Source organism: Numenius arquata, chromosome 9, assembly GCF_964106895.1.
Source record: "Numenius arquata chromosome 9, bNumArq3.hap1.1, whole genome shotgun sequence".
NCBI classification, from domain to species: Eukaryota; Metazoa; Chordata; class Aves; order Charadriiformes; family Scolopacidae; genus Numenius; species Numenius arquata.
The window spans coordinates 30,422,398-30,449,656 of record NC_133584.1 but is presented as its reverse complement, the minus strand read 5'-3'; the positions used below and the strand labels follow the sequence as shown (position 1 = coordinate 30,449,656).

The following is a 27,259-nucleotide window of genomic DNA, read 5'->3' as shown; positions in this document are numbered from 1 at the left end:
TAAAATAATGTTTTATTATCGCTTCTTACAGCCCATTTACTTGAATTTTGCTGTCACATATCGCTACATCTTACTTCAGAAATGTTAACTTTTTCCCCCAAAAAGGCCTTCAGAAATCATTATCTCCAGTCCTGCACCCAGGCAGGCGCCCCACGGTTCGCCTCCCACTCCGCTGCCCCCCTCCACCCCCGCGCCAAGCCCGGGGATGCCTTTTCCCCGGTCGGCCGGCAGAGCCCGGCTCCCGGGGGCTGCCCGGGGGCTCCGCGCCCAGGCCGGGGCAGAGGGTGCCGGGAGAGCAGCGCTGGCTGCGAGGGCCGCCGGCAGGAGGGAGGCCTCCTTCGCCTCCCAGCGTACGCCATGAAGGGGACTCCGTGGGACCGGGGCCGCGGGTGGGCGATAGCCAGGGACAAGCCGGGGTGGGTCACGTCCCACCAGCCCGTCGCTCCCGAGGGTTCCCGGCCTCTCCTCTCCGCTCCGGCCCGCCGGAACCGCAGGAGGAGCCCAAGCCGCGGCCCGGCCCGGCGGGGCGGCAGGGGGAGCCCGAGGCGGGCGCAGCGGCGGGGTGAGCCCGGGCTGCCTCCCGCTATCAGCAGCCGCCGCAGGAACCTTGCGGGTGGCTCCTCGGAGCCGGAGGCGGCGTGGAAAGCCCGGCGCGGAAGCCGACGATGCGGCGGCCGCGGGCTTCGCCGACGCCGGCCTCTGCCTAGCGGTTCTCCACCCCTCTTCCCCCACTGGCGGCAGCTGCGAGGCTGCGGCAGCTCCCAGGCTCCGGCACTCGGCGCCGCGGAGCAGGAAGCGGCGCTCGGCCGGCGGGGCCAGCTCCCAGCGCCCCCTTCCCTCCCCCGCCCAGTGCAGAGCGGGCACCGGCGGCACGGCACGGCCGCGGGAGCAGCAGGCGCTGGCGTCGGATGCCTGCGATACGCCATCCCGGTGCTGCCGCGGCCTGGACTCCGCGGGGAGCGCGGACGAGGAGGCGACGAGCGATCAGAGGGCAGCGGCGGCCGCTCCTTTGTATCCCAGGTGGGTGCGGGGCGGTGGGAGGGAGCGGCGAGGCGGGCCGGGGCGCCCGGCGGGAGTGCGTCCCGGCCGCTCTCACAGGGCTGAGGCCGGCGGGCGCCCAACGCGCCCCTCCGTATTCGGCCTGTGCTGGCCGCGGGCACGGTGGGCGTGGGACTTGTTTGTGTCGGGCTGGCCCCCTGCACCCCGGCAGGAAAACTCCGCGAGCTGCTCCACAGCCCGGCCTGGGGGGCGGCCGGGCGGGGGGGGGGGGCGGGCTCCGCCGCGGTGCTGCCGGCCCCTCGCCGGCCGCGGTTCTCCCCGGGCCGGGGGACGGCTCGGGGCCGGGAAGTTTCTGCCCAGGCAGCGTTTCACCGCCGTTGTTTGTGGATTGTTTATCGCTCTGAGGCGACGCCGAAAATAGGTCAGAAATCATGTCCACCTCGTCCCCTCAGTAAAGTGCCCGAGTAGCGGCCGGGGCGGTGTTGCTGCCGTCTCCCTCCTTGTCTCGTCGAGAAATACCGGGTCCTCCCAGGGTTTGAAACGGTGTTCTGGGTTTTTTATTTAATTAAAAAAAATAATAAGCGCGCGTGGAAAGTTGCCGGCCGAGCGTTAGGAATAGCTCCCAGCCATTTCCTGGTGCGCGGGGGGCGGCGCTGCCGGCGGCGGCTGCCGCTTCTCCGGTGGTGTCGGCCGGGTGGGGGAAAGCCCGTTCTCCTTCGAAAGGCCGTATCCGCGCCGCAGGGTGCGGGGCAGGGCGCTGCAGTGAGGCGGTGAGCGCTTTCGGCAGAGGCTCCGAACTCCCCTTGTCATCCATCGGGTGTCTGTAGGGGTCAGTTAACCGTAGGACGCTTACGGCAGACCTTGCAGTGAGGACTCTTGAGGAAGTCATCTTTCCCTTCTGTCTTGTGTTATTTTAAGCAAAATTTTCAGTAGAACCTGTTTGAAAACTTTGTTTCATGATTGTATGTTGCAGACATGCCACTTTGAAGAGAAACTGCATAGTGTAACAGATTTTAAAAAATTAAAATTGGGGGGATTTGTGATCACGTTGATGTTATAACCAGAGGTATTCGTGCTGAAGTGTTGAAGCCTACTTCCCCTTTCTCTCGGTTGCAGTGGATTTTTCTGATGGAAAGGTAAACAAACTTACATTTTATCAAGTAAGTGGGCATAAGTGTCTGTTTTGTTTTGCTGGGCTTTGCTTTGTTTTCTAAGGAATCCAGTCAGCTAGCTTAATGTTGTCTTATACATGGGCAAAGCCTGAGCTAAAATCCACACATACTGCTTTTTAGTTTGCTGGACCGATAAGAAGTGGGGAGCGCCACTGGCGTGGTCGTTATTACTCGGGAAGGGAATGTATTACATTTTCATCCATAAAATATCTCTTAGCATTTTGGTTGTGAAGAAATAACCACTTGGCCCTTGCTAAAGGGAAACTGCGGCAGTCCAAACCTGGTTCAGTTAAGCTGTGTTTTGCTGGAACGTTAAAGCTTTTTCAGGGTGAAAGAATTCTGGGTTTGTGGAGGAGCAAATTAAATATTTCACCATAGTTTTTATTATTCCATTCAACAATTCTTTCCCCCTTAGAACTGAAAATACTGTTTTGTAGGAAGTGAACAATAATACAGGCTCTGGCTGTATCTTTGCAGATGCTTTTAAATGAAACAGAATTGTCATCTTGCTTTGTTTCTTCCATACGACTATGCCAGTAGGTGCAGTCTGAGTACCTGCATTTGGTATGTCAGTGCTCAGCTATAAATCTTACTCTACGTTCTCCTTGGACGGCCAAATGTATCTTTCTTTTCCCACTTCTCATTTTTTACCCTGTAAGTAGCATAAGTCAGTTCTTAAGGTTTCCTTCAGTAATCAATAAAAATTACAGAACATGAATTTGAGCTTGTTCTTTAGAATGGTTTGAATTTCCTTTGTGTGAAATACAGTCCTATAAAACTAGTAAGAGTTGGTTGATACAATATGTGAACATAGTAGTTTTGTTCTTAAATTAACACCTGCTTTACTAATAAAATTGATTAGTTATTTTCACTTTACAGTCAGTCTGACTAGTCTGGGTGAGGTTTGGCATGAATAATAATCAGTAATAGTAAAGTGCATACAGCAACCAAAATCTGTCTTCAAAACTGTGTTTTTAGAAATCTGGCAGACAACCCAACACAGTTGTTGATTCAATTAAGTTCCATTACCGTAGAATTCAGTTCTGAGTTCAGCAAAACCTCAAAAATAACACCCCAAGTTCTCTTCAGGCTTCAGAAGAAATAAGCCTCGGTGTCTCTTCTGAAGCCACTGATGCCCCAATGATGGCTGTGAAGCCATTAGCTGGCACTCTAGTTTTATGGTTGTAACATTTCCCTTGGAAGTATCTGGATTCCAAAGCTTGGGTCTAGGACTGGCTCTTGCATTTTATCCCACGTAGAAGAATTAGTGAATGCAGTTCCCAAGCAAGGAGCCATGTGAAAATCAAGATCCACCACTCTTTCTAGTGTTTCCTGTTGACTTTGCTAGTCAGTTCTCCACTGAGGAAGACTCTGGAAAGTTCTGGTGGACTTGATTGTTGTGATTTTAAGACATTGTAAACACCCAGTGACAGGATGTTTCCATCGGTACCTCACTCTCACCAGGTTATGGTCTGATATTTTGGTGCGAGCTTCTCTTTGAGGGTGCTGGAAGTGGTTAGGGTGGGCTACGTGTCCGACAGCCATCTGGCTGGCTGTGGAGGTGGGTAGGAAAGCAAATGCTGGCAGAGGGGCGAAGCAGATTACTGTGGTTTGAACTACTGCAGGTAGTAGATAGGGGAGCCCTGCCTGAACGCTGACTACTCTTGTACTGTTGTTATTTTATTTCTTCGAAGAGAACTTAGATGTCTGCACCATTCTAGGAGATGGGTACCTAAACGTTTATTAACGTAATGCTGAGAGGGCTGGTGCCTGTGTTTCTCTGTTGGCCTGGATGCTGTCCTGAACAGATGGGAAAGTTAAACTGGTATAAATAGTGGATCTCAGTGTGGGAATTATAAAAAATGATTGTGGATTCTTGCTACTGTTGAACTTGTTTCAGTGTTTGAAGTAGTTATTGATGCAGACCGGTGCTTTTCACCCTTGCTTGCTAAATGATTCATCTTATGTTTTGTGTCTTCTTTCTTGAAAGTCTTTTGTTCCTTTTCAGTCCCCAGTCCCTACAGACTACAGGGTAGGCTTGGCAGTATGTACCCTCTTGTTAACCAAGGTGGAAAAATTGTGGTTTTGTTGTGTGGGGTTTCCCCCTCCCCTTTTCCTCTGTACGGAAAATTATGGTCTTGCTAGTGCTTTTATTGTTTTCATGGCAGGATAGACGAGTAGCATCTGTGTATTGACCAGCAACTATGGGTGATGGATATCTGTTTTGCCAGCCTGCGGTTGTATGTCAGGTACCTCTGACAGGCCATGGGCTCAGGGAGCGTGTGGCCAAAATAGGTATGCATGTGAAGTACTACATTCAATTTCTTTTTTGATTAAACTATGAACATAATTTACGGTCTCTTGAATTGTGAATGATTTAATCTTTCATTCATTTTTCTCCCCTAGTGAAAAAGCTTGGAAAATGTGATACTTTTTTTCAAAATGAAAAGTTTGTTTAAATAGCAAGCATCAAATGCTTTATATGTAGGATATAGGATCCTATATAGGATCCCTTCAAGAGTGTGTATCTTGCTGTTTTAAATCTGGAACAAGAGACCGGGTTTGATCGGTTAAATCCACTCAAAAGCCACTTTCTTGTCCCTGTGAGCTTGCTACAGTCAGAATATGTTTCTGAACAAATGCTACTTCTGTGTTTTTCTGCCACAGCTAGGCAAAACAGGGGAGTACATCCTTATATTCTGTCAGTGTTCATGCACTGTTTTCTGTGTGGCAAGATGTGCTTTTACGTTTGTTAAGCATCTGCTGATTTTGGCCTACTGTAGCATTTTACTAAGCACGTTTTGATCACATTCATTCATGGGTTACATCTTGTGAAGTATCGTGTATCGAAAACTATGTCACTGTAGAAGTATGAACATAGCAGTTAAATATTTATGCATTCGTTTCTAGAAAAAGCAGTTGCTATGTTGGTAATGCAGTGTCACTGATATTTGCAGAAGTCTGCTGTACAAATTGTCTTCCTCAAAGAACAATGCGTGGAACATTTGTGGTAACAAGAGTATACAACAAAGAGTGTACAAGAGAAAAGGTCGGAAAGGGAGGAAATAAGTTTGCCATAGTTTTGGGTCAGGGAGAAGTCAGGTGATCAATTTGTGTTTACTTCAAGCAGGAAATAGGTGACAGCACTATTCTTGAAAAGAACAGGCAGAGGAATAAGGAACAGAATGAAACCTCGCAGAGTTCAACTTACAAGCAGAACAAAAGTTGAGAATGCTAAAGCAGATTGAAATTACATCAGTTATAATTTTTATTAGATGGTTCCAGTGCTATCTTCTGGTTTTTTAATGTTTTTTCCTTAGAAATTTTGGAATAGGGAACATTTTCAGTGCTGAGAGTCTTGAACTTTATACTTTGCAAGCAATTTTGTTGGAAACAAGATACGAAGTCTCCTTTATCAATATTTCTTACTAAAAATAAATTAAAAATTTCTTCATTGCATGACATATTGGGAACATTGAAAACATACTTTTTACTACTCAATTTTCAAGTGAAAAGCTACAAATTTGTTACCTCTAATACTATATAATTATACATATATATACATATATATGTATGCATATAGTTTGCTGAATCTCATTTATAAAATAAATCACAAACCTAAATTCTTAGAATTAAGAAGAAAAAATCTACGGCATTCATAAGTTATGCAGGAAGCCTTACCTTTGACTTCTGACATTTTGAAATAATAAGCTGGCTTGTTTTTCAGATCTCGGTCTGCCTCCTATAATCACAACCTTGTTCGTGTGTTGTAACCTAATGAATCTGTTCCTGTTACTGATCAGGACATAGATCATTCATTACCTGTTGTGTACAGGATGTCAAGCTAGATGAGCATATCATGCTTTCTGCCTATAAAATAAACTGAATTCTCTTTATGCTTTAAATGATTTTCTAACACTAGTAAGCAAGGTTTCCCTTTAAATTTTGCTACCAGAATGGCCTGCAGTATATCTTTCATCTTCTTTCTGTTTTATCCTACAAGAGAAATGTAGTAGTATTTGCTCTTCTGCAGGTTTAAGAAGTATTCAAAGAAACTGTACTTTCTTCCCAGGCTGTCGGTTCAGTTGCCACTTGATGATTTTTCTGCATAATGATTGTATATTTCCATGTTAAAAAAATTCCAACTAAATGTTGTTGTTAATGCTGCTGTCTTTTAGTAGCAGAGGTATTTGCATATCTAGTACTTTTAAACTACAGTGTATATTGCTTGCCTGCCTATTTATATGCGGCCCATCTAGCTTTTCTATAAATGCATATTTTTTTTTTAAAGATTTTCTGAATTTTCTGGGCAAACTCTGAGATTATACCAGCTATCAAGTAATTCTGGGGCCTGTGATTTCATGCCCCTCTGACCTTAAACCCCTCACCTCAGTGAAATAATTCAGATCAAAACGTGCCAAGGTATTGAAGATATTTGAAGTGCTGAAACAATGAGGCATAGATAGCAGAAAACACACGTTTTACTGCTTTACACGTAAAACAGCATAGAGGAAAAAAACCTTATAACGGTTGAGGTCAGTACTAGACCTAAAGGTGCAAGTCAAGACTTAAATCTCCAAGTTTGCAGCCATTCTGTCAGGCTGGACTTCTTTTTCTAATGCAAGCCCTTGCTGCTGGGGTAGAAGGTCTACCTAAACCCCTAAAACCATTGGCTTTTACCTGTTGCCAATTTCACTTTGCATATTCTTAAGAATATGTGGAAAGTACGTTGTATGGCTATGAAATTAATTTGTCAGCTAATGCTATGAAGGTTTGGTCTGAATTTGGGTTGGTGACTAGGAGCTCTAACAGATATGGACTTGCCTTTTGACTAGTAAAAGGTGTAAAAGCTGACAGAGTTTAGGTGGAAAGATGAATTTTCATGGCTGGCCAGGATGATCAGCTGTCGGTTTGTCCTCCTCAGGTAGGACAGGAGGGAACAAGGACCTGTTTGAAAACAAGCCAGCTACGCTATTGGCAGGTAAGCGAAACCTCTGATGACTTTGGTTTCTGGTTGTTGAGGCTTTTTCCCCTGGATGTGTTATGTTTTATTTAATAGGTATTTTTGCTTGTTGTAGTTGTAGCAAATGTGAAAGCAGCATATAAGGGATTTAATGATTGCAAAACGTTAGTACAAGAATTTCTGACTAAATATGACAAGTAGGAGAAAAGGAGTGAACAAAACCTGTTCCATATAAAACAGTGTCAAAAATTGTTTAAATATCATTGGTGATGGTTCAAGCTAATTCAAAAATCAGTTTACTGCTTTGTTTTGATGTAACCCTTCAAGTCTACCTGTTCAAGCTACTGAAGGTGATCGTTAGACTTGTTTTATTTTGAATGTGTCATTTCGGAAACAGAGCTATGCCTTTTTAAGTTTGCATCAGTTTTTTTGGCAGCTTCTCCCATGGCAGCGGCATTGTTCTGTCAGTTAAATGCCACATGGGCACGGGGAGGTAGGAGGGGCATAAGGCTGTCGGGCTGTGGAATAAACAAAAGTAAAACTTGAATTTGAGAAGTCTGCTGTATTTGTCTAATAGGGACTCTTTTAAAAAACTTCCATGTTGGCACTGTGGTGAGGGGGGAGCAATACTGGCACTGTGGAGCCAGGAGCAGCCTGTGGAGCTGGGGTGGGCAGGCTGCGGTCACCAGGGTGGCCTTGTCCCTCTCTTCCTCCCTGACAGGGAGTGGAAGAGCCCTTCTTCAGAAAAAGTGCCTCCTGTCCCCCAATGCCAGGTCTGTCAGTCAGTAACTGTGAGCAGAGTGTGTTTCTGGGCCTGTTGGGACAAAGAGCTGCTGGAAGCTGCTTGGCTTTCCAAGCCTCCCGTGCCTCCTTTGGGAACAAGCTCTCCCTGGTCTGGGTTGAAGCCAGGCCTGTGAGGAGGGAGCACGACGTGCCCTGCTGAGCAGGGGAGAGGTTGGGCTGGCTCTGGGGCTGCGTCCTTCCCCGGGGGGTAAAAGAGTACCGTCTCCTTCTTCTTTCAACTTTTGGAAGTGAATATAGGAAGGAATGGAAGGTATTTTACCTCTGGTATAGCTGTGAGAAGGGGCAGTTGCTCTCACCCTGCCACTGGAACCTCTTTGCTTTGCTGCGCTGAGGCCATGGCTTAAGGAGTCGGGCAGGCTGAGGGGAGAGCTGGCCAGAGGAACCCCTGTGTTGTGCTGCTGCTGCCCATCCCCTCCCTGTCATTGCGGTGGCGCTGCTATTTGTGGAGCTGTGCTTTGAAACAGGATAAGGAAGCGATCTAATCAAGCCCTGCAAAAATAGATTATTCTAAAACAGTAACTAATTCATTTTAAAATGCTGCCCCAGGAGCACTGTGTTGGCAGTGTTGCGGGGGCGATGTATGGATGCTGAGAAGATGGGAATGAGCACCTGGGGCAGAAACCTCTGAAGCTGTTGCTGGTGTGGAAGACTTCATGTAGTTTCACAGGCAAAGTTGGCTTAAATTCTTGATGTGCCCTTGCTCACTTCTTCGGGGTTAGATGTTAATATTGGCATACTCTTTCAGATGTATCAGTGCAGCTTTTTGTGGACCTGTGCTGTATTTAAATCAGTGAAATGTTGTGGTTTAAATAAAAAAAAACAACCCCCAAAAACTTACAAAGTAACCTCCAACATACCTGTAAAAGTTTGTTTTGGTGATGGTGGTTTTTTTGCCCCTTGCAACTGCCAGCACAGTTGCAGAGATGGCTGTTTGTGTGGTGGGTGGGAGCAAGTCTCCAAAGGTGGGAGACAGACATCCTTTAAAGACTTTGCTGCTGACAATATTTAATGTGCTATTTTCTCATGGTGCCTACTGACATCCATTCTTCCTATATCATATGTGCTGAGCTCTGCTGTTTGTTGAAGCTGCCATCACAGTTGTCCGTCGCTGCTGGTCGGTGTCGTCTGTACTTGAGGCTTGTTTCTTCAGAAACCTCGTGCTGAGCGTTAGTTGATCAAAAAGCACACACAGCACTCTATGTACCGTGTTTAGTCCCTTCTCTTCTAAGGCAGATAAAGGAAAGCAGGGTGTGATTTAATTTTGTTTTGAGGGGTTTTGTTTGTTTGGGTGGTTTTTTTGGTTTTTTTTAATTGGGGTTTTTTGGTTGATTTTTTTGCTGCTAGTAGGCTGTTAGGTCAGATCTGGTTTGCTCTAGGCTTCAACGTTTGAAATGAGAGTCGGGGACATCAAGGATAGAGTGTTAAAATCTGGTGCTTCGATGGTTTTGGTAATAGCTAAGTAAACTTAGAAGGTTAGTTATGTTTCAACTTAGTTCTCTTAGATTTGGAGGTGAGCAGGAAGTAAGTTGCTGGAGGTGCCACCTGAGGTTGCAGAGAAAAGTATGGCTCTTCCTCAGCTGATCAGTATGAAGATAAACAAGCAGCGAGAGCTTAAAGTCCTGCACCAAACTGACATGTAGATGTTTATTTGCTACAGTATGTTTTTGCAAAGCTCTAATACACATTCTGAAATACTTTCCCATGACCACATTAGGTCGTTGCTTGCAATGGCAGTCTGCTTAATGGTCCTTCAACTTTACGCTTGTATCATACAACCATAACTGAATTGCGCTTTGAATAGTATAGTATGGATTTGACTGTAAAATTAATGCATGTTTTGTGTAAGAGAAGAGTTGCAGGGAGGGTCTTAGAAGACCTATGGACAGAAAATCATTAACAAAGGAAGAACAAAATAATAATCTGTGACATTTCCCTGGCAGGTATTGAATAAAGGCGGTGAATAGAAATTATGAGAAGATGAAAACGATGTTTTATATTTCCAGAATTTTTAGATTTTTTTTGCATTGAAAGTCAAAGAATCAAACTTTTAACCTAAATTAACGTGCTATAATGCTTGTTTTGATTTGTCGTGTTAAAATGCTAGGAAACTGGAGGCCAAACCACAAGGAAAAAAGGTGAAATCAAGGATGTTTTTAAAGATGTAGTACTGTAAAGCCAGCCCCAAATCTGCTGATGTTGTATTAGGTTATTAATATTAGGTGTTGAAAAATAGAGTAAGCTTTGATACAGTACTCCCGTGTGTTTCTAAAATAACTTGTATCTATGTGAAAGTGCTAGCGGGGTCGCTGTTTTTCCATGTTGGCCTATTCAGCCTATCACCACAGCTGATACTAGTGTAGGAACTACCAAGAAAGTGGTTTTGTGACCACTAATCCAGGATCAGATTTACTATGAGATTATCTTCTAATGTAATTTTGATCAGGCAGACAAACTATCACATTTCTTAAGTTAATAAGAGTACACAGTATATCATTTGCGCTGACTTAATTCCTGTTGTGGGAGGAAAGACTGTAACTATTTGGCATAAAGTCTTCCAATACAAAATCAGCCTGTCAAGCCTAAACTGTATTTACTGTCCTTTCAAACCATGACCTCATAGCAGATATTGGAACAATGACTCAACTCTGTAAATTGTGCTCTGTTTTATTTACGGAGGACAATAAAATGGACCTATTACCTATTAAAATAATTTACTGAGCATATGTACAGTTAGGTTTATTTTTCATTTATCTTGAAATCAAAGCTTTGGTTTTTTGACAATAAGTTTGCTTGGGCTGGGAAAGAAGTTGCAATAACTTTCTTTTGGACACTCTTCTGATTCATAAAATGTAGCAGAGTAATGACATCAACAGTCATTGCAGAAATTTTAATGCCAGATTCATCCATCCATGTGAGAGTTATTTTTCATTTAATGGCATTGCTTGGGACATGGAATTCACAGAGATACCTCTTTCTTCGCTTTTATAAGCAGGAAAATGAAGTATGTTTTAAGTGCACTACAATAGACCCTTAATATTATGTGAAGAATCTGTTCAGTTGGGCAGAATCAAATTATTTTAGTAAGCTTCCCTCTCCTACTCTATTCATTCTTAGATAGTGCATCCTTCATAAATTCTTGAGATTATGAGATGGTGAATCTATCAAGCTAAGCAATTTGTTCTTTAAGCCAAAATACTACAGCTTGCAATTTATGTTTTTTCTTAGTTTACTGTAAGATCATTATGTGCTTTTAATGTAAAGTTTCAGAATACTTTTATTTAAGTATTTAGAGTAAGACACTTTTTTCTTTTTCCTGGGTATTGCTCTTCTGAATAGATTTTTACGAAAAGATAGATTGATTGTATTAATTGAAAATTACAAGCAAAGTAAGGAATTAATTGATTTACAGATTTATTTCTAGATACATTACTTCTGCTTTAGTTAGAGGTATTTATCTTTATTTTCATCACTGTTGTTAAGGTAGCTTGATGGTGAATGGACAGCTGTGAGTGGACAGAATGATACACACTGTCCACTCTCCTCGGTTCTTAGCGTGGAAAGTGTAGTAGTATTTGGTTCATTTTTCTTACTCAGACGGTACATGGGACCAAAGTGGGACACAGGGCTGGCTTAATGTCGTAGCACATATCCTGAACTGCCACTGCTTTTCATGAAAATGCCACATTTTGCTGGTTCTGACTCAAAGGCCACAAAGGTGACATTTGTGCTAGTAATTTCATACCCTTTTAATCATAACTTTTTAAATGTGGGTTTTCTTTTTAGGGGAAGTCTTTATAAAAGGCAAATAAAACACTCTGGTTTGCTCACATTCTGTTGCCTCTTTCTTTGCAAATTACTGTTGAAACCATTGCTCAGTTCAGCCTCGTGGAAGAGGAGAAGGGATCACAGAGTTGATGAAGTTTTTGTTTCATGTAAATTGGCAGCTGAAGAGAGAAGACAGTGAAGTTAGTGCTGTTACTGGAAGGAAAAATACAGAAGTTGGCTAGCATGGGGTCTGTTTTGCAGCAGCTGGTCAGTTGCTCTGGATATAGCTGCATCGTACCTGTGGGATGCATGATCTTTTGCCTAGTTGAGGGACCGTAAAAGGTAGGGAATTATCCTGGTGGAGGCAGAGCAACACATTTGTAGGAAAGCAAGCTTTTAACTGTGCTGCTCACAGCACTTTTCATGTTAAACTTTTTAATGAGGAAGCTTAGAAATAACATGTAATTTGTCAGACAGACAACGACCAATGCTAGAATAGAAGGCAATAAGCCTAATAATTGTTCAAGATGAATTATTGTATCATATAAATGATCTATTAATAGGGAAGAAGAAAAGAATTAAATGCAACATATTAATGATTTCTGTGCTCAGTGGGAATAACCAAGTTGTCAGCTCAAAGTAGTATGTTGTTTTTATCAGTGTGCTGCACAGAGCACCAGATATTGGTGCTAAATTTAAAGCAAAAAGTAGGAAAATTTGAATTTTAATGTTTGATTAAGCTGGTTGTTTATCTAGCCCATTAAAATGTCATAGATATCTTGCACTAGCGTTGTTAGAAATGGTGAATCAAACCTTGTAATGACTGTCTGCGAAGTAACCTAGGCTTAGAGAACCAGGCAAGAAGAAAATTGTAATAGTTGAGTTTTGTCCTGAGCGCATGAAATTAGGTCATTAACTATATTTAAGTAACTGTGGTTATTTACATTCATATAATTATTTATAACTGTGAAGCTTTAAAAATAATTTAATGAATAAATCCTGATATTAAGCCGGATTCTGTTGCCGCCTTCTGAGTGGTAGTAATGTTTCCTTTTTAAAATTCAGATAATGAATTGAATAAGGTCTCATAGATACCTGCACTTAAGGGTTTTTTTTGTTTGTTTGTTTCCTTATTTTACAACATGATGATTTTGTAATCCAAAATTAAATTAGCATTTCTTCTCTACCCCCTCACCTTTTTAATTGCAGAGAGCCACGGTGTATTTTGCAGTGCTGGGAAGCTCTAGGCTTCAACCAGAACACTGATACCGGGTGCTGCACAGCTGCGAAAGCATTTCAGAGGAGGACAAGAGGGTTATGCATGATGCAGTAGTCCAGGCTCTCCCTGCAGGGGTGCGGAGAGAGAGGTGAAATGATCAAAATAGCAGGCTGGTTCTTTGCAGCACCATGCTGAACTAATACATGCAGTGAATTACGCTTTTTCAGCTTCACAGTAATTAAAACAAAAGAGGATATTAGCTTGCATGAGTTTTGGCTGTATCGGTAGATGGGATATATTTTTAATCACATGCAGAAAAATTTGGCAGGTCTGGTGCACAGTCTTGCCAAGTCTATGAGAACCCAGAGAAAGCTAATTGAAAAATACTGTCTAGGTTTACAGTCAGATTATGCTATTGTGCATGCTCAGAAAGTAGGTATTAGGTTTAGCTGTGCAGGTCAAGAACTCCGTTTTCACCACATTGAGTCTCAGGTGCAGGCTGTGTCCAAGAAACAGCTAAAATTGGAATTCAAGACAGTTCTCAGGTGGGGGGACAAACCTGTGAGTCATCAGCACCGAGATGGTGGCTGAATTTATGTTGGCAGGTGCTGGATCTCTGAGCATAAAGGAGAAGAGGATGGGGAAAAAAGGTAAGGGATGGAGGTGTACAAAGCTCCTGCAGCAACTTAGAAGAAAAAAATTGTCTGAAGACTGGCTTAAATGAGCAGCTAGAAGAAAGCTGGAGAAAAATAAATATTTTGTTGTATTTTCATTTATAGTATTCTGTACTTTTTGCTTTTGACTTCCACTGAATATAAAATATTAAATCTAAGGCTAGAACAATTTCAACTACTTAGGACTTTGTGTGTTTTCTCTCTGTTAAAAAATAACTTAGTCCTTTTTAAAAGAGAACTGGTATGACACGTATTTAATTGGTAAACAAATGGAATAAATATTGGTGCCATTTTGATGTGGCATTATGGTATCAGGATTTTACTGGGGCATTATTGACAATTTGTGATATCAAAGATATAATATTGCACATGACATGCACAAGTATTTCTATTTTAAAAAAAATTCAGATAATGTGGGGTTTTTTTATGTTCCGCTTTCTGTTTTCTTCTCTTCTAAGGCAAAACCAGTTTAGTTTCACTGCTTGCCTGCACAAGCTGTGATAGGTTTTGTGTTTTTATTTCTCTTAAACATACCTACAGAAAAGGTGCAAAGTTCCTCTAAGAATGGATAACTAAGCTTTCTCTTCTCTTTGTGTCCTAAATGTACGGGTCGTCAGATAAAAGGGAGACTTTGGTCATTTTTAAGGATTTTTTTTTTTTTTTAAATACCCTAATGGTTTAAGAATACAGGGGAGAGAGACTGATTCTTAACAGTGGTTTAGCAGGAGCTTCAAAGAGAGTTTCAGAATACTAAATGATGTTTTCCTACCTGTAATGCTTGCTCTAAGAAAATGGGTTCTTGGTCTTAGGGCTCTCCCCCTTGTCCCCAGAATTTTGTCTCCTGAGGAGAAGGGACACAAGATTTACCAGGACAATTTCATCTGACCTATTGTTCTAAGTCATCTCCTCCCATGTAGCTATGTAAGACTGCGTGGGGGCATGAGCTGTATTTGATGACTCAGGCCAGAATATCCTCCTACCTTCTCAATGCTACGTTGCTGCTGGTGAGCTGAGAGTCCCTCTGGAGATCAGGGAGTCTGTGGGGTGGCTGGGGGCATGTCGGAGTCCTCTGGGAAGTGGATTTTAGAATTCTTTGGTGAAGACAGGGATAGTTTGGCTGAACATGGCAGGTCGGCTTTGCCAGAGTATGGGCTTCACAAGAAGTTTATTTTTTTACTTTATTTTGGAAAAATAGGTATCAGACCACTACACCTGCAGAAAGCTGAAAAGTGCAGTGCAGGAACTGAGGGCAGACTGGAGAATGCTGGTAGGCGGTATGTGTTTGATTGCTGGAGAGGACACGATAGGGGCTGTTACAGGACACAGGAAAAGAGAATAAAGAACATGAGTACTGTAAAGTTCTAGAGGTATTGCTCTTACTACAACATTTTTTGTTTGTTTGTGTTTTAGTTCAAGCAGTATGTTTCTGACGGCAACAGTGAAGAACTGAAAGACTGGTTAATTAACATACTAAAATGGAGTATTTACCAGTGGAGGTAAGACATTCTTTGAACATACTGGGGTTTTGTTTCTTAGCACTGTCTTGCAATTCCCAATACAAGTAGGTAGATTAATGGCACTGTTACATGAGCATTTCACTAAAACAAAGCTGGTTTAGGAGGTTTCTGTACATCTCCATCTGTCTTTTCATTGCACTCAAAGGTGCTCTGATGCAGCTGCTCTAAAGTATCACTAAAATGATGAATTTAGAAAAAAAACAGAATCAAGAAACACTTTTTCCTTCTGATGGTCTTTTAAAATCTGATATCCTGTGATCCATTTTCTGTTGTGGCCTCAGAAAAGATGCGTTTGGGTAAGTAAAATTTGAAGTGGTGAGCTAGTGTGGGGACAGCCTGGACTGGCTGGGATATGTAGGAGATTTTCCAACTTAAGAAAATAAACAAACCCCCAGAAGTGTGAAGGAAAGCAGGATTTTCTTAGTGGTGTTTCTTAGTGGCTTTGCAGTTGATACTGGAGCAGGGCATGGGTACCAGTTTTCCAAGTACTGTTGGTAGTTGAGCGAGAGCTGTTTTACTGGATTAAAACACGTGGCACTGTGTTGTGCAGGCCTGTGTTTGCTGGACCCTGTGTTCAGTCTGCTGGCGTTGTCTGCCCAGGCAATTTTTAGTGGTCTGGCTGGGGTTGCTAAGTCAGCTCTACTGAGGAGGGAGGGAATGGCCCCAGCTAGAGCCGTGTTAGACACAATAGAAATACCACAAGTTCACTGGACAGCCCTTTTGGCAGTAATGCAAGATGTGGCTCTCCTAGCTTTTTTGTTGAATTAATTCATAAAATAGACCTCCAGACTTGTCTAATTGGACTAGTTCTGAATTGTTCTGAGTTTTCTGGTTAGGGAATTAAGGGACCCTGAAGCATTTGGGAGTGACTGCTTGGACCAACAACTCCTGCAGGAACAGTTTTCCCTTCTCTTAGTGGAAGCAAACTGTTTAGGGACGTAGACAGTGCCACTTACTGTGTTGGGGCAGTCAGAGGCGTGGGATGGCTTCCTCCCTTGAAAAATGTAGTTTCATCAAAATAGAAGCTGTATGAGACTGCCCCATGGCATCCTTTGTCTTTTTAAGTCGTTTCGCTTTTCCCTGGGTGTTTTAAAGTGAGCTCCTTCCTGAGGTATTGGACAGTTTCATCACAGGTTTTATGCACAGCCCACAAGGTTTGTTGCCTAGCGGCCAAGGGTCACAGCAGGTCTCAGATCTCTGCTCAGTGGCAGGTCAGGTTCCATTTGCAGAAGATACGCTTGCATTGTGGTAGGTGATGCACATGTGATAATGCAGTATGGTAACCCCAGAGAATTAGAGTGCAGAACTTCTTGATTCTAGCTTTAGAGACCGCTGAGGACATCCCTACACAATCCTATAGACAAAGCAGTGGAAGAGGGAATTGTTGTAAAGCCCTGTAGGTTATTAGCGACAGCGCTAACACTGCATACTGTAGCAAAACTTGTGGCATCATTCAATTAATCTGTTGAAGTCCCTTGATTGAAATTGGAATGAGCACAGGATTTTTAGAGAAGCTGGGCTAATTGCATCATTCATATTCAACTCAGCTTCTGTATATAAGTTCTTCATATTCAACTCAGCTTCAGAAATTAAATTCCTCTTTCCCTGTCCCCTGTTACTTCTGTAACATACTGTTTCTGTGTTTTTGTAAAGTGCATGCAGATTCCTTATATTGGCTGTTAAACCAAGGTCAGAATTAACTTGCCTATAGTTAAAAATCTAGACCTGTGCTTTTGTGCTTGATGTCTTCCAGCTCCTCTAAAGTGGGTACAGAAAGGTAAATCTTATCTTGAGACATATGCCAAGATAATTTAGTCAGTAGGGTAGAAGCAGCCCATAAAGGTACCGTTGCTTTCAGGTGACTGATATCTACTGTGGTGATCACTTTTTTTTTTTTTTTTGCCAGCTACTCTGTTTCAATCCCAGTAGTACTGCCTGCTGCTTCACAAATGCCCGAATTCATGTTCAAAATTCTAGAAGCAAAAAAATCCCATAATCCATTCAAGCTCCAGCCAGGTTAGCTTTTTTCTTCAAGTTTACTGCTTTTGTATTAGACCCAGAACATGGACTAATGTGTATGAAGGATAGTCTGGTTTAGATTTTTTGGTTTGCTTATTTCTCAAACCAGACAGTGCTTGCAGGAACTGGGAAGTTTGAAGACAAGTGTTTGCAGAAAGTGTAGTCTGTTTTATTAATCCAGTTGCTAGTGTTGAAGGAAAAACAGCAGAACGCAGTAAAGTCTGTAGGATTTTAAGTATCATCAGGCAGTTGTAAATTAGCAGGAAGGTGCCAGTCTGTGTCTGCAAAGAAGACAGTGAGAATTAACGCTTTACGACTAACAAAGATTGACTGAAAATGGACACGTTTTACTCCTTAACTCCTGCCTTCCCTCTAGAATCTCTCCATCTAAAGCCCTACGTGACCTGGTCAAGCACTTTCTCTGCACTGTTGGACCACGTTGTAGTTCAGCTGTCCCTGTCCTCATGTCAGAGTTGAGGCTCTACTACCTGTGTGGTCATTCTGCTTCAACAGGTCTGGAAGCAGACCATGCTCTTTTTCCCCTTGTTGGCAGTATTTTTGCCCTGTCTCCAGCCAAGTACCAGAGCAGAGCTGCAGTATGGAGTTATCAGTAAGTGCCAGGATTGTATTATGCTGATAGTGTGCTGTGATGCTTCTTTGATAACAGTTGATTCCCTAACAACAACAGAAGTTACTGTAGGCAGGATTTGGTACATCTGATAATCTTGTTTACCCAGGGCATGTATATTTAAGGAAGCTGTGCAGAACGGTATATAGTGTTGTCCTTTTTAAGGACCAAATAGTCATTATCCCCAGCTTTTGTTCTAAAAAGTTTGTTTTCTGTTTGTTTTCAGTAACTGAGGTGCTGACAAGTTCTGACTTCTTCATCCTCATAAACATGAGTGAAGTTCAGGCTATGGTAGAATTCTCCGTGGAGCTCCACAAATTCTTCAATGTGGATTTGTTTCAAAGAGGGTAGGTAGTGCATTCTTTCAAACTTTACTATGGTGGATAGCTGATGGGAAGATCATAATGGGTACTGTCATGTAGCGTTGCTTCATGTATTATTGACCTTTTTTATACTGATTTGAAAGTATGGAAGGCTCCATACTTCCTCATTAGATTCTCCTGACCTCCTCCTATTCCACCTTGTCTCTGTAGAAGGCTTTTTCATTTTTCTTTCATTTGATACTACCTGATTGTCCCCAGATTACTTTCTAAGGTTGTCCTTTCCCATGTAGGAAAGATTGTCCTTTGTAGGAAATAATCCTTTGTGCCTTATTTTCGAATACTAAAGATTATTCGTCATCTAGGATTGTGGTACACTGCCTTTCTGTCAATCTTCTAATAGACTACAGTAGAACACCTCAGTGTTGTAGTTCTTATGATGTTTGTTTTAGGTAGATCTCTTTGAGGCTGTGTCAGCATTTACAGGCAGGGAACAATATATATCAGTGTTGGTTTATGATGATAGCTCCTTTTTCCAAAACACACTAAAAAAACTTTCTTTAGAAACATTTTAGTAATAAGAAAATACATTCTTGTTTTTAACCTTGTCATAATTCAAGGAAGGTGAAGGGAGTTACTGGTGTTGGTAGCAATGGGGGTTTTTTTGTTTGTTTTTTTTGACACAGTGAGTTGATGAAGGTAAAGTAATGGGAAAATTTCCTTGCTTTGGGATGCACATAGTTTCTCCATCTTGTATTAATAGATAGGATTGGGAAGGAGCTCAGGAGAAAGAAGCATAGAATACTGTTACAAAACATGTCTTGGCTAGCTTGCCTTTATCTTTGCCATGTTACTGTTAATTTTCATCTATATTTTATTAAAGCTAGCTTTTATCTAAATTTGACCTGAAGGTGGTACTGACAGAAGTGATTGCCCATTATGCTTGCTACCATTTGCAGTCAAAATATATGCAACAAACTATGTCCCGTTTTTAGGAAAAATTATAATTTAACTCTTCATTGGAAGAGAAGGGTTAAGGAAGGCTTAAGAGGTCTGGGAAAACACTGAGAATATTCTAATTACTTCAACAAAAAAGCACAGTCTGTTGAACTGTGGCCTTTTTTAATCTCTGAAGTCAGTGGGGAAGGAGAGGGCAGAGTATGGCAGCATGTTAACTTTAGTAGAGAAGAGCCTGAAGAGAAGAAAGTCTTTTGGTTATCTTCACCTTATAATTCAAATGATTCCTCAGAAAGGTCGTTGAGAAGTAAAGCACAGCAGTATACTCTACTTGGCATGTTTCTTTTTAGCTTACTCTTTAAAAAACAGTAAATTCACAGGGCAAGTTCAGAGATGTGGAATGCAGACATGATGATAAAAGTGGCATGAGTAGATATTACCTTTCTGGTTTCAAGCTGAACCTTTAACTGGGCACATTCACTTAGAAATCAATGTGAGGAAGGAAGAGGAGCTTCCAGAATAATTTGAAAGACTGAGTCATGAGTACTGCAGTAATTTCTGTCAATTTGGGTAAGTTCTAGTATTTTTCTAGGGAACTGTCTTTGTATTTATTGGAGACAGGATGTAATATTTACATTGCTGGTGGAGCACCTGGATGATGGATTAAATCAGCAGAAAAGGAAATCTTTAGTGTTACAGAATTATAGAATAGTTTGGGTTGGAAGGGAGCTTTAAAGGTCATCTAGTCCAACCTTCCCTGCAATGAGCAGGGACATTTTCAACTAGATCAGGTTGCTCAGAGCACAATCCAAGCTTACCTTCAACGTTTCCAGGGATAGGGCATCTACTACTTCTTTGGGCAACCTGTTTCAGTGTTTCACCAGCTTCATTGTAAAAAATTTCTGCCTTCTATCTAGTCTGACTCTTCCCTCTTTTAGTTTAGTTTAGTTTACCTCTTGTCCTTTTGCAACAGGCCCTGCTAAAAAGTTTGTCCCCATCTTTCCTGTAGGCCCCCTTTAAGAACTGAAATGCCACAATAAGGTCTCCCTGGAGACTTCCCCAGGCTGAGTAACCTCACCTCTCTCAGCCTGTCCCCATAGGAGAGGTGCTGGAGCCCTCTGATCATCCCCGTGGCCCTCCTCTGGACCCGCTCCACCAGGTCTGTATCTTCCCTGTGCTGAGGGCTCCAGAGCTGGATGGAGTACTGCAGGTGGAGTCCCACCAGAGTGGAGTAGAGGGGGTGAATCACCTCCCTTGCCCTACTGGCCATTCTTCTTTTGATGCAGTCCAGGATATGGCTGGCTTTCTGGGCTGCCAGCACACATCCTCAGCTTATGTCCAATTTTTTGTCCACCAATACCCCAAATCCTTTTCCTCAGGACTGCTCCCAATCCCTTCATACCCTAGCCTGTATTGATAGCAGGGATTGCCTGACCCAGCAGGACCCAGCAGCTGGCCTTGTTGAACCTCATGAGGTTCACATGGGCCCACTTCTTGAGCTTGCCCAGGTCACTCTGGATGACATCCCATCCCTCAGGCGTGTTGACTGCACCACTCAGCTTGGTGTCATCTGCAAACTCGCTGAGCGTGCACTCAATCCCACTATGTCATTGATGAAGATGTTAAACAATACTGGTCCCAGTACAGACCCCCAAGGAACACCACTTGTCACCCACCAATCTCCATCTGGACATTGAGCTGTTGACCACTACTCTCTGGATACTAGCCAATTCCTCATCCACCAAACAGTCCACCCATCAAATTCATACCCCTCCAATTTAGAGGGAAAGTTGTTGTGGGGCCTTTCAGAAGTCCAGATAGATGGCATCCATAGCTCTTCCCTTGTTCACTGATGTAGTCACTCCATCATAGAAAGCCCCTAGATTGGTCAGGCAGGGCTTGCCCTTGGTGAAGCCATGCTGGCTGTCTTGGATCATCTCCCTGTCCTCGATGTGTGCCTTAGCATAACTTCTAGGAGGATCTGTTCCATGATCTTCCCAGGCACAGAGGTAAGGCTGACAGGTCAGTAGTCCCCAGGGTCCTCCTTTCTACCCTTTTTAAAAATGGGTGCAAAGTTTCCCTTTTTCCAGTCACCAGGGACTTCACCTGACTGCCATGACTTTTTAAAAATCATGGAGAGTGGCTTGGCATCTACATCAGCCAATTCCCTCAGGACTCTGGGGTGCATCTCATCATGTCCCACAGACTTCTGTATGTTCACGTTGCTCAGGTGGTCATGAACCTGAACCTTTATGCCTATAAGTACTTAAGTGGGTGTCAAGGGGATGGGGCCAGTCTTTTTTCAGTGGTGCCCAGTGACAGGACAAGAGGAAATTGGCACAAACTTGAACATAGGAAGTTCCATCTAAACATGAGGAGGAACTTCTTTCCTGTGAGGGTGGCAGAGCCCTGGAACAGGCTGCCCAGAGAGGCGGTGGAGTCTCCTTCTCTGGAGACATTCAGATCCCGCCTGGACACGTTCCTGTGCAACCTGCTCTGGGTGACCCTGCTGTGGCAGGGGGTTGGACTAGATTATCTCCAGAGGTCCCTTCCAACCCCATGTCATTCTGTGATTCTCTTACAGTGGGAGGGACTTTGCTCCCCCAGTCCCTGTCTTGCGGTCCATGCACTCAAGAGATGTGGGGAGAGAGGTTGCCAGTGAAGACTGAGGCAAAAAAGTTGTTGAGTACCTCATCCTTCTTCTTGATTGTTGCTACCAGTTTGCCATTCTTGCTTATCGGGGGGGTGGGGTGTGTGGTGGTGTATGCTTTCTTTGACCTTCCTTTTCTGGCTGACATAACTGTAGAAGCCCTTCTTATTCTTTGCGTCCCTTGCCAAGGGGGGACAAGCTGGCCTTGGCCTTGGCCTTCCTGACCCCACCCCCACACAACCAGGCAGCATCCCTATACTCTTCCCAAAACACCTGTCCCTGCTTCCACTACCTGTGCATCTCTTTCTTGCCCTATAATTTGACCAGCAGATCTCGACTCTGTGATACTGAGCTCTTGCCCCTCTTTCTGATTTCCTTATACCTGGGGATCTCACGCCTAGTTTCATTGCTAGCCTCCTGATTTTGAGCTGCTGTTGTGTTTGGTATGGCTTCTTTCACCGAAAGTCAGGTATAGAAATGATTTTATTCTGGGTTTGTTTGGAATTGTGTGCATTTGTCCTGGTATGGGGTAGAGCAGAGCCAACTTTCTGTTCAGTGAAAGAGGCTCTTGCTGATGGTTGTTGCTGTGGCCACCAGGGTCAGCTGACTTGGTGGTTCACCCTGTGGAGGGGGTTGCACCTGTGGGGAGGAGTGGACAGGTCAGGTGACCCAAACTGATCAATAGGGTGTATAAAAGCTGAGAGGTCAAAGGGTCAGTTTCTCTTCTTCAATGGCTTGGCTTCTTCGGTGGCTCTCTTTCTTAAATGACTGACATCCAAGGAGGACCCTGTCAGTTCATCTGCCTTTGATCCTGATCAGTGTGTTCCAGAATCCAGTTCCCGTTCTTAGTCCAGTCTGGAACTTTCCCAGTGCCTGCCTGTGACATCTGCCTGGGAGTTTGATACAGGTTTGTATATATTTGTATCTATTGTATCTATTTCATTATTTCCTTTTTATTTTATTGTTAATATTTCATTAAAGTAATTTAGCTTTTTCTAAACTTATAACTCTCTCTCTCTCTCCCTTCTTCTCCTGGGAGTGAGAGGTGGGGGAGAGTGTCTGTTGTCTTGTCATTGACCAACCCGGCCCAAACTCCGACAGCATTCAAGTTTACCCAGCTTAGCATTCCTGTCTCATGGCGTTAGAAGCTTAATGACTTCTGAATTGTGTAAAATAAAATGTCAGCTATTGCAAGTAATCACATCAGAGTCCTTCTTAAAACTTAATAGATTTTTTATCCAAGCTTGATTGGAGAGTGAGTCCAGATTCTCACTCTTTTGATTATTGGAGAAGCCATAATTTCCAGCCTAAGTTTCCTTTGGGTCTGTTTTCAGTTGTTTGTTTTTCTTATCAGCATTGTCCTATGCTTTGAATGACTTTATCAGTCCGAGTGTTCACCCTGGTGTATTTTTAGATGTCAATCTTTTGTCTCTTCTATTAAGTATGAGCTGAATCAGTTTGGTCATTTGAATTCGTGGCACATTCCCCACCCCATCCCCCTTTCTGTAGAGTCCACATATCCCAATATCCATTCAAAACCATTATTATCTCTTCCTGGTTTTGTAACTCTTTGAAGAAATCTGGCAACTATTGCATCCAACTGTAGCATGTCTTTTTGGATCTTTATCTGTAGTGACACTGATGCCAGAAGCAGTTCTGACTGTTTTTACACTTACAAATAATTTGGTAGTTTAGGAATGAATTACTAGAAACGGTGTTGAGGTCTCTATATCTGTGTGGTTCCAGGGTTACTTCAGACTAGATTTAGTCTTGTCCTCTGGATCAGATGTTTTGCATCGTGAGTGTATTTTGAAGTTGTTCATACTAGTAATTGTTTCATACATTCTGTCCCCCCAGGGGTTGAAGTGCTTTTTGTGACATGTAGATCACAGCCTGTGGTTTAGTTTTCTCCAGGAGACATGTAAGTTATGTACGTGGAGAGCTCTCAGTGAACTGAACCAGTGTGTAGCAAATGGGGATCACTGGGGAAAGAGCCTCAAACCCACTTTGCTGATCTAAACCAATCAGTAGTGCAGACTCAACCAAAATTTGTCATAATATTTCACTTAAGATCAAATTTACCTGAAGGGTCCTGGAACGGGCTCATTGTTATAACCATGTTATTCTCCTAACTGACCATTAAAGCAGACTGTTAGTTTTCTCTACTTTTAGATAACTGTTATTATCCTAAGCAAGGAGATACGCACAGAGGAGACACTGCATTCTAATACATGAGACCTGTCTGTACGTGCAGCTCCCTGCTGCTCATCTGGTTCAAGAAAGGTTGTTCCTATGTCTGTGGTGATTCTGGTGGTTAGCTTCTCAAAGTTGCACTGTAGCTTTAAGTCTCAGAAGTATGTAGTATAGTTAAAGAACAGTTAAGTAGTATCCTTACCTAATACAGCTGTTTCATTGTATTTTCTTAAAACTCTGTGCCACTTGCTTAGAATCCGACTTACTCTAGGTAACTCTGTTGGTTTATTTTAATCAACTGCTATATTCAATGGGATTTGATCATGGGCATTTTTGCCCAAGCAGTGATTGATATGTGAGTATCGTGTGACCAAATGAAGAAAAGAAATGCAGGTTTTTTGGACCAGTGAGACTGAAGGCTATTCTGATGTCTTAGCTTATAAAAGCTCCAGTTAGATTTGGGCTCTGTAGTGCTGACCTCATATAAATACAAAGGGAAACATAACACAGCCTGAGTGAGATGTGAACTGGAGAAATGGAGAATGAGTTGGCTGGAAAACTGGTTGGATGACTGGGCTCAAAGAGTTGTCTTCAGTGGTGCAAAGTCCAACTTGCAGCTGATGACTAGTTGATTGATACTAGGTCAGTACTGTTTAGTGTTTTGATGAGACAGAATGTCTTCTCAGCAAGTTTTTGAATGATAACAAATTACAGGGAATGGTTAGACACCCTGGAGAACAGAGATGCTCTTGGGAGGGACCTGGGCAAACTGGAGAAATGGGCTGATAGGATCCTCAAGGGCAAATGCAAATCCTACAGATGGGGTTGAATAACCCCGTATGTCAGTGCAGGCTGGGGGCCAGCTGGCTAGGAAGCACCTTTGCAAAAAAAGTACCTGGGAGTCCTGGTGAACAATGGGTGAAACATGAGCCAGTGAGGTGGTGTGGCAAAAGCAAGCCAATTGTCTGCCAAGGTGTAGTGGCAAGAGTGTAGCAGCAGGCATAGTTTGGAAAAGGAAGATCTCTATCCTTTCTGTGTTACGCTGCCTGACTCCTACCAGCAGCTTAGCAGTACTGTCAGGCTGTATTTCCCACTTAATCAGTTTTCAAACCAGGATGCTCATCTTTCCGTACTGATTTTCCTCTTTGAAAAATCTGCACAACAAATGCTGAATACATTTATATTTTTGCCAAAAAAAAAAAAAAAAGTCTCATAAACTTGAGAACTATTAGAGATACAGGGTTTCTCTGTGATAAGAGTCACTGGCCAGAGTCTGGGGTATCTGAACACATACAATCAGTTTAATATTACTTTCTGTGCTGGAGATGGGGAGAAGTAGATTTTATCTATTTGGCCAATATTTTTGGACAGAAGCTGTTTCCTGAAACAGTTTTTCTCCACACTGACAATTACAGTGCCTGTCACTGTGCCTCCATTCGCATGTTGTCTGTTATTTCTCTAAGTCCTTTAGCATAAGGACTCTCCTGTGTTTGCACAACAGACAGTTAATAATAAATAATAAACTTACAGTAATCATTAATAATAATAACCTTTTTAATACTTTGTCAGCAAGCTTGTTCCAGGTAACTGAAATGAAAATCAGTTTCAGACGTAGAACAGCTGACAATTTTCTCTTGAAACATTTTCATATGCGGTTAGGGCTTCACATTCTTGTTTTTTCTAGTGGTGATGTTACCAGGTCTAGATGGACACTTAGAATGTATGATGCCCTAGTAATGTGATTTTGATCTTTTCCTCATGTTTAAAATTTATGCAAGCAGGAGGTTGTGGGACACCAGTGGAAATTTTAGCACTGTTTGTAACAGAAGTTTGGGATGTTTATTTGTTAACACTTTCTGCTTTGTCACCACCTTGTCGTGGCTGTGAATGTTATTTACAGTGCTGTTTTTCAAAAACGTAGTGGCTGTAAGAGCAAATTGTCTCTTTTCCTCATTTTTCTACTGTGCACTGTGGATGCTTACCCCTCCACGTTTACATACATATTTTGTATGTGTCAACATCCTGAATTGAAATACGAATGTATTGAGCATTTCTGAATTCAAATATCTGGTTATTGAAAGTGCCACAGTACTTTGGAGTGCTCAGTTTAAGTTGCAGTGTTCCACCACTGGATGATGAATCCTGTTGTCTTAGCTTGGAAAAGTTATGCCTTCCTTGTGGGTAGTGAGAGAAGTTTCCTGGTAACCCTCAGCTGTGAGAAGATGAGATTTTCATTTCTCTGGAGCTGGTGCTTTTTCACCTGTGAACTGGCAAGTCTAAAGGGCTAAAGAAACTTAAGTGATGGTTTCTAGTTCAGCATAGCGTGCACATTGCTGCAAGGTCTGCTTTGAAAACAGCTTTAGTCTGTTTTTCCTGTCTCTGTGTGTTCTTATAATCCCAATGTTAAATTCTTATTTTCTCACTAATAATTTGTTATTTTGTCAGTAATATGCACACACATACAACTGGCCAAAGCTGGATTTAGACAATTTTCAATAGTAATGTCTCCACGTCTGTGCTTTGTCTTCTTTTTTTTTTGTAGCAGTCTTCTTTGTGAAGTAGAATATCTGCTGTTTCATTTTGGGCTTCAGAAACAAAACTTGGTAAGGGTTATTTCAGCTAAATGTAAATTTGTTGCTAACCCAAGTAGACTATGAACAGTGCAAGTAAAATAAAGTATTAACAGTAGTCTTTATTATAGCTACAGGTTTACATTTGTGCTCAGTGTGTGTAGTTATTTGTTATTTGATTTTGGTTTTGGGTTAAAAGTTTCTTGCTAAAGCACCTCAAGACTTTACGTTAATAATGTAAGTGTCCCACACTTTGAAAAGTGTTTTTGCTTTATAAGTACAGGTTAACAGATGCAAGAAGAATATTAAATACCTTCCACAGAAGCGACTTTAGCAGATTCTAACATAAAACACATCTTTAGAGGTGTATCATATGTGATATTAGGTTATTGCTAGGATTTCAGTAGCATTAAGTTGCTTCTGAACCTAAGTCCTATTGAAAGTCAAAGGAATTTAAGCTTCAGAGACTACTGGATATTTAGCCTTATATATTCTTCTGTTCCGTAGATTTGTTTTTGCCATGTATAGATGCTGATGTGTCTGAGCAGCACTGACATTTTATGCTTCTGTGTGTGTAGTTGTGTAATGTAGCATAAAAGAAAACACACTGAATCAGAGTATGATAATGAATCTTACTATGATTGCACAGTAATTTCATAAGAAATAATGCAATATATGAAAAGTTGTTTGGTTTTTTTTGGATCCAGTGAGCTGTCTACATTTATTAACAGGAAAATAAAGTTTGAAGAGTACACTTTTAGAAGGACTGCTTTTCTTTCTCCTGGCTACATCAGGAGTGAAGAGGTTTT

At 42.4% G+C, this 27,259-nt stretch overlaps 1 protein-coding gene across 7 annotated transcripts in view; it reads left to right on the top strand.

Annotated features, from left to right (window-relative positions):
* Positions 1 to 908: 908 nt before the first annotated feature.
* Positions 909 to 27,259, top strand: part of FAM135A (family with sequence similarity 135 member A) — a 98,796-nt gene continuing 72,445 nt past the window's right edge. For 6 of the 7 annotated variants that reach the window (XM_074154165.1, XM_074154161.1, XM_074154167.1 and 3 more), the window contains exon 1: positions 18,031 to 18,107. In XM_074154165.1, the coding sequence (XP_074010266.1) occupies positions 18,031 to 18,107 (77 nt within the window). Of the gene's footprint in view, positions 1,021 to 17,986; positions 18,108 to 27,259 lie in introns of those variants that run through there. The other variant, XM_074154160.1, reaches the window with a different exon arrangement.